The sequence below is a fragment of the Erinaceus europaeus genome, chromosome X (genome assembly GCF_950295315.1).
Source record: "Erinaceus europaeus chromosome X, mEriEur2.1, whole genome shotgun sequence".
Classification (NCBI taxonomy): domain Eukaryota; kingdom Metazoa; phylum Chordata; class Mammalia; order Eulipotyphla; family Erinaceidae; genus Erinaceus; species Erinaceus europaeus.
In genome coordinates, this window is record NC_080185.1 from 106,155,418 (window position 1) to 106,168,676 (window position 13,259).

Here is a 13,259-nt window from a genome sequence, read left to right on the forward strand (position 1 = left end):
ATGGTACTAGAGAAAACTCCAGTGTTGTATTCTTTCTCTCTTTCTCTCCCAATCCTCTCATCTGACTGAAAAGCAGGCCTGGCAGAAAAATTCAGTATTTTGGAGCCAGGTAACGACGTACCCAGTTGAGGGCACATGTAACCATGCTCAGGGACCTGGGTTCAAGCTCCTTGCTCCCCATCCACAGGAGGAAAGCTTCACAAGTGGTGAAACAGTACTGCAGGTGTCTCTCCCTCTCTATCTCTCCCTCACCTCTCAATTTCTCTCTTTCTATCCAATAAATAAATAACATAACATATAAAAGAAGCCTCAACCAACAACAGAAAAAGAAGAAATTCAGTATTTGACATTCATGACAGATCTCAACACAGACTAGTCACTTTCCAAGTGCTCAATAGATCTATGTGACTACGTGGCTATCATACGAGACAGCACAGAGCTATCTAATTGATGGTTAAACAAACAGTCAAACAAACAAAATCAGTTTGGTTTTGTGGGCTCCATCTTCCCTTCCCAGAGTCAGACAGACTTTTCTCAGTATGCTCAAAGTAAGCCTCTTTCCCCAGCTTTCACCTTGTTGTGGGCAGGAAGGATCAGTGGAGTCTCTGCAGACCCGGAGAAAAGCTGTCGCCATTAATTAAGCAGTGAGACCCCAGCATCTGAGAACTTCTTGCTGTTGCTTCCTCACTGTGGGAACAGTCTCTGCTCCCCACTCTCATCAGATCAGGAAGAATATAGTTGCAGGGGATTCATTCTGATTGACTTTGGGAGTTTATTAGCCACCGTGTCCTGTGTGAGAAGTTCTTCCTTGAACATGAACCCCATTGTTACATGAACCTCCTTGTTACATGAACCTCCTTGTTACATGAACCCCATTCTCCTCGATAACCCTGGGTCCTTTAACTCAAGGATAAATATCCCAGGTTCTGCCGGTTTTGCTTTAGAAATTGCTGCCAAGTATGTTCTCCAGCAGGGTGTTAGTAAATTGACTGTCCTTTGTTAACCTATCTGGTGCTGTATGGTCACTTATCCAGCCTGAGAAGAACCCAGAAGAGTGGAGAAGGCTTCCCGCTGCCTTTTATTTTATTTTATTTCATTATTGTTGCAATTATTATTTTTGTTGTTATTGATCTCATCATTATTGGACAGGACAGAGACAAATGGAGAGAGGAGGGGAAGACAGAGGGAGAGAAAGACAGACACCTGAAGACTTGCTTCACCGCTTGTGAAGCGACCCCCCTGCAGGTGGGAGCTGGGGGCTTGAACCGAGATCCTTATACCGGTCCTTGTGTTTTGCGCCACCTGCGCTTATCCCGCTGCGCTACTGCCCGACTCCCCCTTTGTTTTATTTTTATAAAGATTGAGAGGCAGAGAGAAGGTGGGGGAGATGCCACAACACTGAAGCTAGTGGAGTCTGGGCTCAAACCTGGGTCACACACGTTGAAAAGCAGTGTACTGACGAAGTGAGCTTTACTCTCTTGACTTTGGGAAAATGCAGTGGCTTACTAAATTCGGCAAAGTGAAATACATGTAAATATCTTCCTCTTTAAAAGCTCTCTGATGGTCCAGGAGGTGGCACAATGTATAAAGCATTAAACACTCAAACATAAGGTCCCAAGTTTGATCCCTAGCAGTGCTAGAGTACTAGAGTGATACTCTTTTTTTTCCTCTCATTCGATAATAAATAAATTATATATATATATATATATATTTTTTTTTTTAAATAAAGCTATCTGGAGCCAGCCTTACTAATCTTTTCTTTGGGTGTGCTTTTTGTGTTTTCTGGCTTTTGAGTAATAATTCTCATTGGGTCATTGCCTAGTACTGACCATAACTCACACCCTGAAAGAAGGGTTTTAAATTTTCTGATGCTTATGTCACCTGGACAAGAAGCACTGATGCTTTCCTTGGTGTGGAAACTGTACGAAAGGAACAAAGGTGGAGAAATAGCACAGGGAGGGGGAGGTCAGTCCTAAATGCTGGGGTGTCCTGCAGCCCCTAGCCACACATCTTGCCTCACTCTGGTTCTAGGTAATTGTCAGAACTGTTTCAGCTGTGACTGATAAGTGTGATGCTGCTGGCGAAGGACAGAAAGCTGGCTCAGCACAGGGATGGTTGGAGAAGGTACCACTTCCTGATAGTGGCTCTTGGGAGTGGGCCATGGTTCCGGAGGTCCTTCCCAGTGGATCCAGTAAGTGAGACTAGGGGAACTATACCTTTGGAGGCCCCCTGAATGTTGAAAAGGAGACAGTCATATATTTAGTGGGGTATCTGCAAAAGAAAAGTCTGGGATTTACTTTAGAGTTATCCGTGGGAAGACGCGCTATGTGAGTATGGTGGAAATAAAACTGGCCATCATTGACTGTTATTAACTGACTCATTACTGTAGGGGGTCATTACTTATCTCCCACTGTTTTGGGGTGTATTTGAAGAGATCCATAGTAAGAACAGAACAAGTATTCTGGGAGGTATGGCACAATGGATAAAGGGCTCAGCTCTCAAGTATGAGGTCCCAAGATTGATCCCTGACATGGCACAGGGCAGAGTGATGATATGGTTCTCACTATTGCTCCTCATTTCATAAATAAATTGCTTTTAAAAAAAGAGAAAAGAGAGGACAGAGCAAAAGAGAATTTTTTTTTTTTAAGAAGAAGATCTTGTGGGAGTCAGGGGGTAGTGAAGCGAGTTAAGTGCAGGTGGTGCAAAACGCAAGGACCGGCATAAGGATCCTGGTTTGAGCCCCCCGGCTCCCCCCTGCAGGGGAGTCACTTCACAGGCGTTGAAGCAGGTCTTCAGGTGTCTATCTTTCTCTCCCCCTCTCTGTCTTCCCCTCCTCTCTCCATTTCTCTCTGTCCTATCCAACAACAACAACATCAATAACAACAACAATAATAACTACAACAATAAAAGGGCAACAAAAGGGAATAAAATATTTTTTAAAGTTTTTTAAAAACAGAAGAAAAAATAAAATCTTGGGTGGAGGATATAGCATGATGGTTATGCAAAAAAAAAACAAAACCACAAAACACTCTGAATTACCAGGGTTTCACATTCTAGTCTGATTTTTTCAGATAGAGAGACAGAGATACCACTGCTGGCTGTGGTGTTCCCATGTGGTACCAGGGCTTGAATCAGGGTCAAGTGCATATCCAGGTGGGCAATCTACCAACTGAGCTATCTTTTGACCCTGAAAACAAGTACTTTTGAGGTATACCTTAGAGATATTTGAAAAATAAGATTTAAGAGAGGGGGAAGGGAGAGGAGGAGGGAGAGGGAGAGGGAGAGGGAGAGGGAGAGGGAGAGCGAGAGGGAGAGAGAGCATCACTGAGGCAATTTAGAGACCAGGGCTCCAACTTGGAACTTCACGCTTGAGTGTGAGGCTTTATCCACTCATTGTGCCACCCTTGGGCCACTGGAATATTTATTTCTATGCATCCGTGCTCAGCTTAGGCAGAAGCTGTATGCCAGAAGTTTCCACTATGATTCTTCACATTACAGTTTAATTATGAGACAGGTTATGTTGTGTTAAAAGCAAATGATAAGAGTACCCTATGTGAAACAAACTCCCAACTAACTTCATTCTAATAATAATGATTATCTATTGCCTTGTTAAAACTCTTAAGACTACAAGGAACCTTCCCCATTCTCTTTAAAAATCCCTATTTCACCCATTCTTGGAACCTCTGGGACTTTGCTTATATTTCTTGATGCCTCTTTTCTTGATCCCCTACCCCACCTCTGCTGACCTCAACTAAATCAACACAACCAGTGTCACCAAGCCACGTTATGATGTCACTGCCTTTTCACTTTGGATTGTATCCAGAGGTGCCAAGCCTGAGATATCAACCTTCCAACTCCAATAATCTGGTGAGACCTTCCTAACACATGGGACTACCTAGTTCCATTCATGACACATTCTCTAACAAAGTTACAGATCCTAGAAATAGGCTAGGGGGACTGGGCACATGTATACACACATCCATTAAGTTTGGGGCAACTATCTCTCTCAAAGTAAAGGTGCTTAATAGTTCTCTGTAACTAGGCTTAGACCTAATAAGCTTCACTAATAAGCAAACTAGTAGAATGGCCTGAAAAAGGCACCATAAACTTTCTAATGAAACATTTATTGCTTAGAGCTAGACACCCTCCTCTCCTACCTACTACCCCCTACTTACCTTCCCTCAATCACTCTATCTACTCAACTAGCTACACAAAAGAAAGATATATCTCTTAATCTCTTCTGATAGCATCAGAATTATTGTTACCCCTTGATAATCTTTAGAAGGAACACTGTATACAACTGGCCAAGAGATATACTGGCAAAAAATGTTTATCAACTAAAGGACAAGTATTGCCTCTATGACAACCTGTATTAGAATCATCAAACAAGTAAATGCAGTAAGATTTGAAGTTAACGTAGACCCCACTAAAATCCTAGGTTTATTTCCTCCCTAACTTAAGGCCAGACTCCATAAACCTAATACTGGTTTGGACACAACAAATGACACCCCACCCACCACTTTAACAACTGGGAGAAAGTCCAAGCTTGTCAGATAAAGAAGAGACTACAAAAGCAGGAAAAGAGCACGAGAATGGCTTTTATGGTCACTACCAGGCTAACCCATCAACTGGGGCTCTATTCAGGGAACAAAGATTCCCTCATAGATGGGCCTAGACCTCTAAAAGACCCCTTTCTCCACCATCACTGGTCACTTCCATCAGGAACAACATCATAAGCCCTTCTGTGGGCCTCTCCAGGATCTTGCTTACACTATAAAGTAGCACTGGTAAGGACTGCCCCACTCTCTGAAGGAAGGCTGGGTCATCCTACTCTGCCACTCAAGGAAGACTAGTTCTGAAATGAGTGCAGCCTAGAATGTTCCCAGCTGTGACCATGGACTGCAAGCTCAGACTGACAGGGACTTGGAGGTTACACAGGTTCCTGTGCTAAATGTAAATTATACATGGTCCCTAGGTCAGATTGATGTGGTAAACAGATAACTGTATTTATATTTTCCCCCATCAATTCTGTATTTTTATTTTCCCCCCAAAATTGGGAGTTACTCTCTTCCCTAATCCAGTTTTCTAGTCCTATTCTCAACTCTGACACCATCTTCTCAGACAATATTTTTACTCACCTGCATGTTAGCTATCAAGCTCAAGCAAAAATTACTGAAGTCGCGGGCCCCTAGGAACATACCTAAAATACTTTCTAGCTTTTTCCATCATAAAGTCCCAATGCTCATCTTTTCTATTCCTACTTTTTGTTTCTGTTTATTAGACGATTTGTCCTGCTTTTTATCTTACCACCTTTCAGCTACCAAATTGCAAATACTACTAGGATTCCACCCTGACCACTTTCCTGGGAAGATGACCTCACCAATGTGCCCTGGAATCTCACCTCTCCAGAGCCCTATCCCAGTAGGAAAAGACAGAAATAGGCTGGGGGTATAGACCAACCTGCCAATGCCTATGTCTAGCAGAGAAGCAATTAAAGAAGCCAGAACGCTCACCTTCTGCACCATAAAAACAATTTTGGTCCATACCCCCAGAGGGGGAGAAATGCTAAAGGAAGATGACCAGGACTCTGAACCCCAATTCCATCAGGACCCAGAGAAAGAAGAGGAAAAAAGGAGGGTAGGGATAGATAGCATAATGGTTATGCAAAGAAACTCTCATGTGTGAGGCTTTAAAGTCCCAGGTTCAATCCTTTCACATCACCATAAGCCAGAGCTGAGCAATACTCTGGTGGGGGGAAAAAAAAAAAGAAAAAAGGGGAAAAAATGGAAGGACATTTTGAAGTAGTAATAGGCAGTGGTGTGGTTTAGAAAGGAAGAGAGAGGCAGGACCATAGAGGGTATATATATATATATATATATATATATATATATATATATATATATGTATGTATGTATGTATATATATATATATATATATTTAATAGTCAACCCATATCTGTGAGAGAACTACTGCAATTTCTAATGGAAGGAATGGGGACACAACTCTGGAGGTGGGAACAGTGTGGATTTATACCCCTATTATCTTATAATGTCATACATCAATATTAAATCAGTAATAAAGTATTTAAGAAAAACAGAGTATGAAAGTTTTCATCAATCAATACACCATAATTTATTAAACTGTATTTCTAGAATAAATAATATGCTTGAAGTGAAAAAAAAAGGAGCCTATACGTTTGATCACATGAATTGGTTTGTTTCTGTTCTTTCTTGAATGCTTTTTTTCTTAATCATGCTGTCAACTTAAGTCTAAACTTTTTGTAGAAAACAGTACCTGAGGAAATAATAAAAGTTATCTGAAAAGAAATTCCTCCAGACACATTACATTGGGTTGTCAGAAAAGTCATAACACATTTTCTATACTTTCCTATACAAAAAATGCATCATGAGTTTTCTGACAATTCAATACTTAAACATACCCAAATAAGCCATGCATCAATGGTCCCAAAAAGAGCTCTGTCTTCTTCAACTGCCTTTTGAACTTGTCCCACATTGTCAAGGAGCCAGCGAAGTTTCACTGCACTGAAGTAAGTGCTAAGTGGAAGGCCTGTCTTGGACTAAAAAAGAGATATGAAATTCAGCCAGCAAATTAAATTCTGAACAGTTTAAAATGACAGAGAAAACAAAACCAAAAATACTCCTTTAACTACAAATATGCAGTGGCCATAAAAGCAGCCACACAGTATTATTGGAAAAATCCTTCTATCATATGGCACAGGAAAGTACATATATTTGAGAGCAAAGATCAGAGTGATATGTTTGTAAGTTCAGAGAGCATTCATGGCCACATAGCAAGGTAAGAGGAAAATCAAATGACACAATAACCAACAGCAACGCCCTGTATTATAGTGAGATGCAAATGTCTATGCCTGTGATGAGTTAGTATGGTGTCCCTCCCCAAACTCTTTTTATCTTATACTGCACAAAAGTGACATGTAAACTACTGTAAATCAGAGTTTATCAAGTGATAAATGAATGACCACAACCATAAAATTTTGTCTGAATACATATAAGACTTAACAACATATTTCATATAACAAATTTATGTGTGTGGAAAATAATTATTTGTAGATACATAGTTAAGCAAAGTAATACACAGTTAGTAGAGAATAAACTAGAACTCGGACATGCCTGACTGACATAATACAGAGTTGTGCTCAATGCAGCAGAGCAGGCACCTAAATGCAGCTAGTACCATGAACAAAGGGAGAGAAGGTTGAATTAAGGTAAAATGAAAGATATCAATCTTAGAGAAAGGGTCATTTTGCTAAGAACTTAGCAAGCAATACCTCCCCCTGCACCCTGCAAGGGCCAAGATGTCTGCATTCTCCGCTTCCACCTGGGTAAGGCCATCAGGTGCAGGTGAATGCAGATATGCTCAGCTGGAGACAATGGCTAAAGTTATTTCCTTCGGGATCTACCTCAGGAGAACTGGACTCTCATTCTTGAGGGTCTTCACATGTCTATGGGTGTATTTTCCTCTCTCTTTGCTAACCCTGCTTTGCTTCAGTAAACACTGGTCTCCTTAAAACTGAAGGAAGGTAAGGGCAGGATAGGGAGCATAATGGTTATGCAAAGAGATTCCAAAGACTCCTCAGGTTATGCCTGAGGCTCCAAAGCCCCAGGTTCAATCCCCTCACCACCATAAACCAGGACTGAGTAGTCCTCTGGTTAAAAAAAAAAAACAAAAACCTGAGGGGAGACTCGTGAGTTTTCCATGTGTATATTTGTCTAGGACCGTACCATCGAAAGCTTAAAGGGGTCTTATGCACTTTTTGCCCTGCTCCCCTGCAACAAGCTCATATTTTTGTCAGTATATTAATTTAATAAAGAGCTGATGGAGGTGGTTAAGAGAGTACATATACCAAAGCAATGGAACTATCTTATTCCTCTGATCTCTATCCTCTTCATTTATCAAATAACCCTGGAAAGTGGGTGGTTAGTAAGAAAACTCAAATCAGAAGATCTAATACTTCCATGTAACTCTAGAAGTTCAGAATGAAACTACTGGTTTTCTAGTTTTTCTAGAAAAAAAATCAGAGTTCAAAAATAATGACACAACAATTTATGGAAATACTCTTTGATTTAAAGAATCAGAGTTCACTCCACAAAGTCAATAATGAGGTGCTAATGCAAAGGTTGCCTAAAATGGCAGTCGAGAAAGGCTTGCACCCCTAGAGGGTTGGAGGAAGGTGATAAAGAGAACAATTAGGACAAGGGTAAAGCATATTCAAGACCACCCTGAAGTTATTTGGATGGGTGAGAGCAGGAAATGGTTGTTAAATTGCTACAGTTAAGGGGATTTGAATACTAGTTTTGATACCAAGAATCACAACAAAATGTCCAAGTGTCCACTGACAAATATAAAGGGGAACGATCACACACACACACACACACACACACACACACACACACACACACACACACACACACACACCTTTTTGATCTTGCTAAGAAAAATAACTGGTCTGTTTCAAAATTTCTCTATTTGAAGAGAGATTTAGATAAGGATTGGAAATTGGGCAATCTTTAACAGTAATAGCCTTTCTTCATATGAAAAAAGTAGAAGTTCAGTAAAAGGTTGGAGTGTCTTCAGCTGTCTTTCCCTAACTCAGCTGTGTGCGCATGCACACACACACAGACACACACACACACACACACGCACATGCACACGCACACACGCACACACAGATACACACACGCACATGCACACACCAAAACTTTCACTGATAAATAAGAGTAAACAAAGGGATAGATGAGAAAGTCTAGTTGAATTAGGATGGCTCAATCCCCTGGGACAGCGTTGGCTCTAGCCTGTCAGTTTGGGAGTATTAATGGCTCCACGCCACCACCACAGGGAAAGAAAAACAGGAAGGTAAAGGCTTTAGTTAGCATCAACTACCTAGGGAGAAATATTCTATAAGTCCTATAAATTATATCAAATAACTTATGCATTATTCAATGTCTAAAGTCTTTCTGATAAAATCTTAAAACTCTAAAGTAAAAAAAACATTTGTATAAGCATACTTCTGAAAAGATCTCTTACCTTGACGAAGTTATTATTTCCTGGAATTCTTTTACTAAGGGTCTCAACGGTAGACTGTGTTCTTAGGTCAAGCCACACTGGATGCCAAAATATAATAATATATATATGAAAAACTTCATTTTTAAACACCAGAGCTTAATGAAATCACTGTCAAGGATAGGAGACCATTGATTAGTTTCCATAAAAGCAATTAAAATGCTAGAGCTTCAGAAATTAGAAAATTAGAAATGAATGGTCATATTGTTAGAATAAACTGATGAGAATATAAAGCTTTTATGAAAAATTACCATCCAAGAGAATAATACAAACCTTAGGTTCTTTATTCTGTATCTTGTTTATGGCAATAAAAAAGTGTTTAGGATGTAGATTTTCTAAGCATCTGTGAGTGCGGAGAAAATGGAAGTGCTAGGCAGACTGGCTACCGTGCAAAGTGCTTAAGCCCTAGACCACAGTACCATGTACAAAGTGTGTATCTGAGAAACTTGGGAGAGATCTGTGACAAAGTAGGGAACTTGTGATTATTACTCGAGGAAAACAAGTAAGATCCAGTCTCTCGTGTATGGAATCTTCATTTACTTTAAACTCTTTCAAAGTAGGCTAGAACCTGGAGATGTTCAAAGAATTCTTTAAAGGTCATCATTCTTCCTCTAAGCTGGGTTCTAAAAACAAATCTCCATTTTAACAGATCGACATTATCTCTACCTTTAAATAAATATCATCCACTTTCGGATCCCCTAGTAAGAACTATTTCTGTACCACTTTATGACAGAAGGCATGAGAAAGAGAAGGCAATAGATATAAATAGTCCATAAAGTGAGTGAAGGTAACCAATGGATGGGCTGAGCTTTGCTTGTCAGATTTAAGTTTTGTACCTAACTTTTAGTAACTTTTGATCTTGGGAGAGGTCACTTGATATTTTTAGGCACTGACTGCCTTCTCAAAAATCAGGGAAGACTACATGAGCTCGATGCTGGCCTTAGTGTCTGGTTTCTGTTCCATTTAACTACAGCTTCTTTCTCTTCATTTAGAAACCAGTTGTTTCCTGTAGCGAACTTTAATCAATTCTTTCTAATTATTTTAACTGTCATCTCCCTTGAGGGCTCTCTCTGCCTGATTTTGACAGTGCCTGCTTTTACAGGCATCAACTGGGTTCTATACTCTCCTAGTTTTCACGGTGTGGAAGCCAGACAAGGCCCATCACAACCCAGGAAGCAGGGCAAAGAGGAAGACCATGGGAATATATGGCCTATAGATGACCCCTGCGTTTGCTGCCCATTTTCCTTTTTAATTGTCCCTACTCCTGGAAGCAGGAATTCAAATTCTCTCAGGGATTCTCATCCTTCATCTCATCCTTCACTTTTCTGAGGTTAAACCCTGTCCCCAGATCTGGCATTATATGCCCTGACCCCAGTGGGGTTCAGGAAAGAGCTTAGAGAGGTCTTTTTCCTAGAGTCCCTTCTTTCCTTCTGAGCTCAGCAGTGTGGGGTTAGAGCCTGCTGTCTTAAAAAGAGAGAGCTATGGGAGTCACCCAGGGAAAGACACCTGTAGGGGATCCAGATGATGTTGTCTGAGTCCATACCAAATGAGGTCTGGATGAAGTTGCCCTTGGACCTATGGTTTCACAGCTAAGAGTCCCTTTTAAAAATGTTATTGAATATTTAGTTGAGGTTGAGTTTTTATTTTTTTTAAAACCAACTGTGTAGTCAGTTTATTTTTAAATCATGATTAAAGTCCTGGTGAATTTAGATGTATATTTTGCTGCTTAAGAATTACCTTGCTTTTTTTCCCCTTCTTTTTTACCAGATCACTGATCAGCTATGGCATATGGTTGGGTATAGGGGATGGAACCTGGAACTTTGGAGCCTCAGGTATGTGAGTCTCTTTGCATAATCATTATGCTAGCTTCCCTGCCCTAGGGCTGAGTTTTCTATAGCTTGCACTGTGACTGATACAAACCATGGTGACATCATCACAGAGTTGGCAAGCTCTCCTGTGTCCAGGAACAAGGGCAGTTTACTTCTCACCTAGTAGCAGTACTGCCTGTGACAGAAGTAGACTTTCCTCCCAGGCAGGAAAGCCCATAATGAAGTAACTGAGGAAAGGCAAGGGATTTGAAATTTTGAATCTGTGACAAGTAGAATTTAACAAGCACATCTCAATCTCCAGTGCTTTAAACTAAAGTGGGCAAGAGGATTAAGACCATTATAGTGAAAAGTTGCTATTACCCACTTAGACAAATGAAATAGGATGGATTAGAATGGGAATTACCAGAGTTTACTGAATGAGAAACTTGTCTATGTGGGTTTGCTAAATCATGAAGTCTTCTTACTAGGGGGCATGAATGAGAAGTAAAAAAGTGATAGCTCTAGGGTTTTTGCTTTCTGGATTAGTGGTTTTTTTTCTAAATGTATCAATCACCTGAGAGCTTTAAATGGGCTACTAACAACTAGAATTTCCAGAAACTGAGATAAAAGGAGTGGGAGCAGGGTCCCGAAACAGGTCTCTTAAATAGGTATTCTACTCTAAGAAACACTGCTAGCTGCTCCAAAGCCCTGGTTCTTGCCCAGAAAACATACCAGAACCACCCAGAAAACTAGAAAAAAAAAAACATACACCCTACCAAGTACTTTTAGGTTCTGGTGTAGGCAAGGAAGGATTGAGCCTTTCTCCATGTATATCCCAAGTTATACATTGCTAAACTAAGATTTGAAAGCATTCTGTCTAGGGCATGCTATTTAGGATACTGGATTTATTCCAGTCATTTATTTAAAAACAACACTAAAGGCAAATTGACAACCAGGTGGCCTCCTAAGACTCAGTGACAAAGTGACTCAATTGTTCATTAGCAAGGGCCACTGGGCACTTAACTCCTCACTTGCAAGTTTACAAGTATCTGCCATATTATTCACAGGGATAACTCACTAAAAACAGTCAAAACACTGGATAATTCTAAATCTGGTTTTGCCACCACCAAGCTAGATGACTGAAGCAAATCACTCTCCCCTTCTTGGCCTGGGTTTCCTGTGTATAATATAAAGCAGTGAGACTAACCCATCTCTAAAAGTCTTTGTCCTCTTCTAATATTCCATGATCACAGAAGGCTGTTATAATACTTAGTTCAGTTTTATAGCCCAAGAGTTTAAGGCAATTAGAAAACATGAAATGAATTAGTACAACTGCCAAAGAGAATATTGTCAGTGGTTGGTACACTACTAAGCAATTCACAAATGCTCAAAATTAATTGAGTTAAGAACAAAAAAATTAGGAAACTCATTAAAGAAACTAAGATGGCAGAATTAGATTTGCAGAATGAGAGACCAAAAGCCAAAGAGAAGACCCCAAGCTGGAAGACTAAGCCCCTCGTGGAGGAAATTTCTGAGAACAATCAAAAGAAATGCCAGATCCAGATCCAGCAGCAGTGGTCATTTCTCCCCAACACATCTGAGTTGGAAGGATGGGAGGTGAGCAAGAGCCAGAGCACCAATACCTGAGGAAGTGCCAGCAGCTGGAACTGAAGAGCCAGAGGGAACAACGGCAACTGGATCTGAAGGGCCAGGAGAAACTGGAGCAGCTGGAGCATTAGGAGAAATAATGGCAATTCATGCTAGAGATGGCCAGACTCAAGGGCTGTGTTCTCTTGTTGAGCACATAGAAATGTTATATCACTTGGGAAAGTTCATCAGAATGAACATGTTTCTACACAGCTGAGCACAGGAAAAGAAGAGATACGGAGGAGAATGGGAACAAAGGCAGTCCACTCAGAGACACTGGTTCAACAGTACTTCTATTTGGACAAAGGCCAGGCAAGTACCTGCTTCTTGTTCAGGATGACTCTTCCCTTCTGGGTTACATAGATGAGTCCTAATTAAGTGGCTCAGTTATTGACTGTTTACTCAACTACTGCACTGAAAGGCTGTGGAATGTATTGAGTGAGCACATCCCCTCAGAGGCATTAGAACAGAGTGTGGTACAATCTCTGTGGGAGACATGAAAATGTTCATTTGGGAAGGCATGATCCAAGAAAGCACACCTTCCTAAAGATGGCCAGCATCTAGGCAGAGAGAACAGGGAATTGCCAAGTGCCAAAGTGGTTTGGGGAGAAAACAGATAAGGAAAGTAAATACCAGAGAGTCTAGAACACGACATGGTTTCCTTCTAGAAGGTATGCCTTTTATTTACACCAACTAAGTAAG

At 40.7% G+C, this 13,259-nt stretch overlaps 1 protein-coding gene across 8 annotated transcripts in view; it reads right to left on the reverse strand.

The window, feature by feature from the left end:
• The window catches only part of GK (glycerol kinase), an 84,934-nt gene that overhangs the window by 36,929 nt on the left and 34,746 nt on the right, over positions 1 to 13,259 (reverse strand). For 5 of the 8 annotated variants that reach the window (XM_060182758.1, XM_016186302.2, XM_060182757.1 and 2 more), the window contains 2 exons: positions 9,067 to 9,143; positions 6,440 to 6,577 (listed from right to left, as the gene is read on the reverse strand). In XM_060182758.1, the coding sequence (XP_060038741.1) occupies positions 6,440 to 6,577; positions 9,067 to 9,143 (215 nt within the window). Of the gene's footprint in view, positions 1 to 6,439; positions 6,578 to 9,066; positions 9,144 to 12,553; positions 12,638 to 13,259 lie in introns of all 8 variants that reach the window. The other 3 variants (XM_060182754.1, XM_060182756.1, XM_060182755.1) reach the window with 1 other exon arrangement.